The following is an 8,257-nucleotide window of genomic DNA, read 5'->3' on the forward strand; positions in this document are numbered from 1 at the left end:
TCTGTCTGTCTGTCTGTCTGTCTGTCTGTCTGTCTGTCTGTCTGTCTATCTATCTATCTATCTATCTATCGACCGACCGACCGACCGACCTACCGACCGATCTACCGACCGACCTACCGACCGATCTACCGACCTACCGACCGACCGACCGATCGATCGTTTCTCCGGTTCCGGCAAGCTGATGGACGGCAGCTCCCCCTGGCTTCTCTGCAGTCTTTTATCATCAAACTGACCCGTTTTTCGAACCAGACTAAAGTTGGTCCCCCTTCCAACCGAATTCGGTGTTCAGTGACTCAGAGAGCCGGATGGGACCGTCCAAAAAATTATTTTGGTCCAGGACCGGCCGCTTCCACCCCACCAGTCACTCTGAGCACACCCTGCCAGCCAGGTGACCCCTCGAGCTGGGGAGTTGCCGCACGAAGGTCCGGTGTTGTTTCTCTCTCCGGACCCCAACAAACTTCTCATATAGACCTTTGTGGTTCTACCTGGTTCTGACAAGAATTGCTGGGTGGTATTTTGATGGCTTTTTTGCTGGTTTTCTGCTGGACTGGCCCTTGTGGTGTCTTCACTGGTGTGGGGGAAGTGTACCTGTGTCACCCGAACTGGACCAGAACAGAACCGAGTTGGTTGTGGGGGACTTCGTCTTTAATAGAGCTGGTCTCAGCCTCAGTGAGCAACCCATAACCTTTTAACGAAAGACTGTCCACCTCCATGGGAACCGCTTTGTTCACCTGGAGGAGATGCTCTGATGCTTTGAAGCGCCGCCGGAACCAGACCGGAGCAGAACCGGGCCAGGGACAACTTCAGCCATTTCAGCCTCTTCTCATGCTGTGGAGCACTGGAGCTGAACTGGAGCAGAACCGGACTGGACCAGTGATGACTTCAGCCTCTCCGGTCAGTCTCGTCGTTTTTCACCGGGGGTGCCTTTCGTGCTGTCGGGTGCGGAGGTGACATGCAGAGAAGCGGAGTGAAGCGCAGAGGAGCAGCGCTGTGTGGTGCTCGAGAGAAGTTCGGAGTTTGCATCAGAGTTGCTGCAGGCCTCCATCCAAACTCACCTGGATAATAATTAAATTTTATTCCGTATCACACTGTTGTCCCCTGTTGACCTGAAATGAGCTAGGACCATGCCTTTCATTTCAGGAGGCTTTTCTGGCAGCTTGTTCTGCTATTTGCTGCAAATTATCTGTTTCTGCCTGTTGATTCTGGACCCAGCTTTTGTTTCTCATGGGAGCATCCATCCATCTTCGCAGGGGGGCTGGAGCCCCCCTCAGCCCAACTCAAATTGCAGTTGGGCCACCTCGTCGGGTTTGTTTGCCCATTTGATTTGTGAAGCTTTATGATCTGAGACTTTTTTGCACCATTCATATTATTGTCATTATTTTCAGATCTCAGACTATCTGGAGTCACTGAATCTTGTTAATACACCTGGATCTGCCCATCACTGCAACTATCACTGTTTTTGGGTTCTGAATGACCGCATCTTCATTAATGTTTCTCATGGTTCAATTATGGGGGGTAATTGTCACACTGTTAACTCCTGTAATTACACATCACGAAAAACTCAAGAAAATGTCTGATAATAATGTTGTTACTGCTTTCAGGGATTCAGCCCAACCCTGGACCCCCCACTAATTACAGCACACCAAATGACTTTAAAAACATGTCAGGACTTAATTTTCTGCATGTAAACGCTCGTAGCCTTCTGAGAAAACTTAATGCCTTGAAAATTCTGGTCAGTTCTTCTGAGGCAGATGTAATCTTCATCTCTGAAACCTGGCTCAACAAATCTGTACTCGATAATGACCTGGCAATCAATGGATTTAACATCTATCGCTGTGATCGTCAAAAAAGGGGGATGGCGTTGCTATTTACATCAGAGATTCTCTGATTTCTGGTCTTGTGTCTGCAAAAACAATCCCAAACCAGTTTGAGGCCTTAGCTGTAAACATCACTTTGAATGGAGGCCAGATCTTTTCTGTAGTGGGTTATCATCCCCCCTCAGCAACACCTGAGGCTCTGTCCTCCCTGATTGAATTCCTTGGAAATTTAAAATTCAAAGAGATTTTTTGGCAGGAGATTTCAACATTGACTGGGATAAGTCGACCCCCCTCTGTGATAAATTCAAGGAATGTTACCTGTCACTAAATCTAACCCAATTGATCGACTCTCCCACTAGATTAAACAAAAAACGTCCTGAAAAATCTTCCATCTTAGACCTGTTTCTAACAAATATGCCTCACAAATTCCCTGGTACATGTGTATTCACTAACATTTTGAGTGATCATTGTGTGACAGCGACTCTCAGAGATATTAAACTTCTACCTTCTAGGCCCAGATTAATTAAAAAAAGGGATTTGAAACGTTTTTGTGAACAGTCATTCCTCTGGGATCTATCTCACTTTGACTGGCATCGTATTCTATTAACTGATGATGTGAACACCGCTTGGAACTATTTTCATAATAACAAAATAATAACTGAGAAAACAAACTTTGTGTATTTTCATAATAGTTTTATTTATTTTGTGAACAAACATGCTCCTTTTCGTGAGTTCAGAATAAAGGGACGAGACAGCCCCTGGTTTACTCCTGAGCTAACTGACCTCCTGCACAGGAGAGATCATCTTTGGGCCGCAGTGAAAAAAATTTGGCTCATACGCTGATTGGTTGAGTTTTTGGCAGATGAGGAATAAATGCACAACTGCTATTAAAGCAGCAAAACGCAACTATTTCTTATCTCAGACTTCCAAAAATCTAAATGACCCTAACAGATTCTGGAAAACCATAAAATCTCTCTCAGGCAGCCCCCAATCATCTGACCTCCCATCACAACTTCTCGTTAACTCTGTTCTTGTGTCAAATAAACACGAGATCCTGAACTGTTTCAACAAACATTTTGTTGCTTCTAGTTCTTTATTTGACACAGTTACTAATGGAAAATCAGCCACTTCACTTAATAACCAAACTTCTACAAATCAAATCCCTCCTACAAGTCAATCTTCAGTTAATCACACCTTCTCTTTTTCTCCGTTCTCAATCAGTGAGGTAAATAAACTGTTAAAAGGTCTTGATCCTAAAAAATCTGCAGGACCAGATGAACTTCCACCTTATTTCCTAAGGCTGGCTGCTCATATCCTCACAGTCCCTGTGACCCACAGCTTTAACCTTTCCATAAGCAAAAACTCCATTCCAGATGCTTAGAAAACAGCCTTTGTTCTTCCTTTGCTGAAGGGAGGTAACCCCACCTCACTGAACAACTATCGACCAATCTCTAAACTCTGCATTTTAGCCAAGGTTCTAGAAAAACTGATAAACTCTCAAATCAAAAATTACCTGGACTCATTTAACATCCTACCTCACCATCAATCTGGTTTCAGGAAACAACACAGCACAACCACTGCTTCACTGAAAGTTCTTAATGACGTTGTTGAAGCACTGGATGCTAAGGATTATTGTGCTGCACTTTTCTTAGATCTGTCTAAAGATTTTGACACTGTGGACCATGGCATCTTGTGTCATAAGCTATCAGAAATCGGTTTCTCAGAACACACCATTGGTTGCAACAAAATCCATGCTCAATAATCCAGGTATACAATCCAACATTTTTCAGTCAGGTCATCTGGACAGTTTCTTTTTTTTGTGCTGAAACGTTTCGCTGTCAGTCTGGAAGGCTTCATCAGTCAAGGAAACACACAACAAAACTGATTCTTCCCCCAACAGCTTACTCCAAAGTGGAACAAACCAGTTCTGCTTGTGATAAGATGGTCTCTTTGGTATGCCCCCTCATCCACTGTCGGCCCTCTTCCTTGTTGACAGTCTTGTCAAACTGGTTGAAAACAACAACTTCCAGTTATACACCATTACTCCTTGTTATACACCATTGGTTGGTTCTCTAACTATCTCTCAGATTGGAGGCAATGTTTTCAACATAATGGTACTTCCTCCAGTTATTTAACAGTCAACAATGGTGTACCACAAGGCTCAGTCTTAGGACCCACCCTCTTTACAATCTACATAGGTAGTGTAGGTCAGAGCATCCCTGATGCAATCCTTACATTTCTATGCTGATGACACAGTTGTTTATTGTCGAGCTAAAACTATTGATAAGGCTTTCCAGCTTTTGCAATCTGCATTTGACATCATCCTGTCTGATTTGTTCTGCCTCAAACTTGTCCTAAATGCTGACAAAACCAAAGGGATGCTTTTTTCAAACAGGAAGTTGGTCCCAGCAGTTCTTCCTCCGATTTTATCCTCAAATGGTGTCCCCATTGAGTTTGTTGATTCTTATAAATATTTGGGTATCTTGGTCGACTCGCATCTCTCTTTTAAGCTCCATGTGGAAAACCTAGTAAAGAAACTGAAAGTTAAACTGGGTTTCTTTTTCAGAAACAGATCCTGCCTAACCCTGAATGCTAGAAAACGCCTTGTAACTGTGACTTTCCTTCCCTCCACTGAGTACGGTGACATTATTTACATGAACGCTCCTACAAGAACCCTGCAGATGTTGGATGCTGTCTATCATGGTGCACTAAGATTCATAACTGGCTGTGATTATCGTACCCACCACTGCACCCTGTATTCACTGGTTAACTGGACATCATTAACTTCACACAGACTCTCTCACTGGTACATTTTCATATTTAAATCACTTCTTGGTTTGCTGCCTTCATACATCTCCTCCTACATGTCTCTGCATGAGTGCAGCTACAGCGTACACTCTCAGGACATTATTACCTGCAGTGTTCCCTCAGTGAGGACTGAACTTGGTAAAAGGGTCTTCTCCTACTCCGCTCCTGTTTCCTGGAATATCTTACAAAAAGATCTGAAGCTCTCGACCTTGACGTCTCTAAGTGGCTTTAAACATCTCTTAAGTTCATGGGAAAAAACAATGCAGACATGTTCCTGTTTTTAGTTTTCTACATTCGCCTTATAATCTAGCTGTTTTTGTTACTTTTTTTGTCATCTTATTTGTAAAAAAAAATAATCTGTATGCCTTTTTATAACTGTCTATTGTTGTCGCTGTTGTCCATTGTTGTCATCATTCTTTGTTGAAATCAGGTCTCTCTTGTAAATGAGTCTTCGAGACTCAATGGGATTTACCTGTCTAAATAAAGGTTGAATGTCCGTCCGTCCGTCCGTCCATCCATCCAATCATTAAAACTTTAAGGACATGTTACTTAACATCTTACCTGCATCCATACACAATAATAAAGTCCAAAATAAAAATTATTCACAACCCCAGAGAGATGTGAGGTGAATAACTGTAAGAAACTGTCAATGTACATAAAATACGGGTGTTGTTTTCCTCAGTCTAAAGATTGTTTAGAATTAGGTTGAGGATAATTTAATTTGGTTTAAATTACTTTTTCTCATCAATGAATAATTGTCACTGAGCAGTTTTGCAAGATTTTAAAGCTCTAAACATATACATGCTAACAAACATAATACAAATGTCAAATAAATAAATCCACCAAATCAAAAAAAAAAAAAATTCTTCAGACACATTAATTTACTGCCAATATAAATTATAAGCCACAGATCTATTGTTCCTGCTGATCAGAGATCCCTTTAAACATTATAGAAATATACCGGTAACTGCCGTCGTCCACATAAAGAAGAAATATAACAAGAAAACTTCAGAGTTTTCTCTGAGGCTTGAACACCATTCCACACACAAAGTCAAATTTGCTCCCTGTTATGCTACAGAAACCCAGTTCCTTGCAGGGTTTAGGTGCACTCGCACCTTGTCCTGGATCAGTGGACTGAACCATCTAATGAGGACAGATTTTTGAAAGGCCTAACTGCATTGTATTGCTGATATAAAAGGTTGATGTGCTTTCTGTTCTTTATACTGATTAAAATAATAGTTTTCTCTAATTATTTTCTCAAATCTGTTATCTGTCCAGACCCCCCCCAAAAAAAATCCACTGGAATACACGGGATTTCCACTGAAAACATACACTGTGAACCTAACCTTGATACAAGCATTCTGAACACGGTCTAAACCCTCCACAACACACTACATGTAAAAGGGATCATTGAGGGACAGTCTGGTCCTTTTTTGAAGTGATGCTCTGTCAAATAGTTATCATTAGTTTTTATGGTGTACGTCGTGACATCATTTATAGAGTACGAAGTATGAAGAAATGGCTAGCCCATTTTAAACAATTTTTAAGGTTTTATAAACAACTCTCTTCCTACTGATGTAGGAAGGTCATTTTAAACATCTACACTTTTGCATGGCACCATTTGTTTAGTTTGTTGCTGTTTTCTCAACAACATGCATGTTACTACAGACAAGTATGTGTAGGCCTGTCATGATCACAAATTTTACTGGGCGATTAATTGTCTCAGAAATTATCGCAATAAGCAATAATATTGATTGAAATTTGATCAGTAATTATTGTCAAATTTTTGTTTTGCATGCAGTACCTTTTTTGACCACCAGATGGCAGTATAAGACTGTTTGAACCGAAGGATGGATAGAAAGGGAAGGAGCGTGTCTCTTTAAGAAATATGAGAGGGAGGCCCCTTGACATGTCTCATGACTTGTCTCTCTTTGGTTCCCAAAATGGCGGACACTCAGTGTGGGTTGAGCTCTTTAGCATAGCATTTTTCACATAAAGCTTTTCATAAAAAATCTGTAAACAAGTTCTCAGCTTCTTTTTGCAGAGAAAAACTTTTTACACAAAGGTACGGGTTCAACTGTGAATTTTGGCGCTTCGACAAGACAGAGTTTTTTTTTCCGCAGGTCGGTCTGTTAGCTTAGCTCGTAGGTTAGCTTCTCAGCTTAGCTATTTTAAACAATACAAAAATGTGATTTTGGACGGTTTAAACAGATTTTAAAGAGAAAAGAGAAAGGGAGGGGTCAGTGAAGAGCACCGGAGTTGAGCTTTTTGTCATCCAGTGTCTTCAGTAGAAAGAGAGACGCGAAGAAACGATGAAGCCGATAAATGAAAATGAGGTTGATAATTTTCATTTATCATGCGATTAATTGAGTTATTGTTTATTGCGACAGGCCTACCTACGTATGTGTGCTGCTCATTGTGTATTTGTCAATGTCGATTGTTATTGGTGCTTAAGCTGCTCAATATACCGGTGACCGGTGCAGAATAAACCTTTGGACTAGACGTGCTGATCAAGTGTACTGATATTCTGCAGCCACAGAGCTAATGACAAAAACATGGTTGATGTTCAGTTCAACTATTTGATAGAACACTGCTTCTAAAATAATCAGCCTGTTCCTTTTATACACAACTGAAGACCTCACCAAGATCCTACAGAGATCCTCCACTGCACGAGTTTTTATGCTTTAACAGGGTCATCATCCAGTGGGAAGAGATAGTAACAGAAAACAAAAGTTTTCATGCAGTGTATTGTACTGAAAAGTGGGCAAATGTAAATGATTTTTGCCAAACCTCTGTAGAGAACTCATTTAATCTCATCTCTTTCTGCAATTATCCTGCTTCTGTTCCAGGGCGGCTGCTTGACGCCACCAAGAACTACATGTACGTCTTCCTGCTGGCGGGATGTGAAGTGGTGGTCTCAGCTGTGGTTCTGGCTACCTGCAACTTCCTGTTTATCAAACGGAAGCCCTCTGTGGAGGCAAACAAACTGGAGAGCATCACAGCAACAGATGACTGGTCTGAGAATGTGTGCAGCAAAGGTGCAGATGTTGACGAGAAAGGGGCTAGAGAGGAACAAGAGAAAGCAGCAAATGAGGAGGAGGACAAAAACAGGGAGAAAATGGTTGAGTACAGGCCAAAGAGTATAACTGTGGACTCACAGGAAGTGGAGAGGTTCCTGAAAGAGCCTCAGCAGAACGGCAGCATGGCTGCATGTCCTGAAACATGCCTATAGGAGAACCCTGCTGGCATTATTAACCTAACATCTCTGTGAAGTGTACTAACTAGCACAACACCTGTTACAACGCTTTCCCCCATAATTCAGTGTTTATTGGATGTGTTGATGTCTGACATTTGCAGGGAGGGAGTTAACTTCACTGGATTGTAAAATCTGAAGTTACTGAGAGCAATATTTTATGACACGTTTGGATGTTTCTTTTAAGCTAAATAACAGAAGAAGTTAGTTGCAACACTGCCATGTGAATACAGTTCATATCAAATGTTGGTATGATTATTTTAATATCTGGCCACCAGCAAATATAAGTAAAGGATAATTTTGTTAAAAACCAGAACAATCAATATCAACAAAAAAACCCAAAAAAATAACTTCACTTTTTATGCAGGTGAGCAGGAAG

General features: G+C 41.4%; 1 protein-coding gene across 1 annotated transcript in view; it reads left to right on the forward strand.

Moving 5' to 3' along the window:
• Positions 1-7,857, forward strand: part of slc16a3a (solute carrier family 16 member 3a) — a 39,230-nt gene extending 31,373 nt beyond the window's left edge. The window contains exon 7 of the mRNA XM_037689384.1: positions 7,475-7,857. Coding sequence (XP_037545312.1) covers positions 7,475-7,857 — 383 coding nt within the window. The remainder of the gene's footprint in view (positions 1-7,474) is intronic.
• The last annotated feature ends 400 nt before the right edge of the window (positions 7,858-8,257 follow it).

The sequence above is a fragment of the Nematolebias whitei genome, chromosome 15, assembly GCF_014905685.2.
Source record: "Nematolebias whitei isolate Nwh7 chromosome 15, NemWhi1, whole genome shotgun sequence".
Taxonomy (NCBI): Eukaryota; Metazoa; Chordata; class Actinopteri; order Cyprinodontiformes; family Rivulidae; genus Nematolebias; species Nematolebias whitei.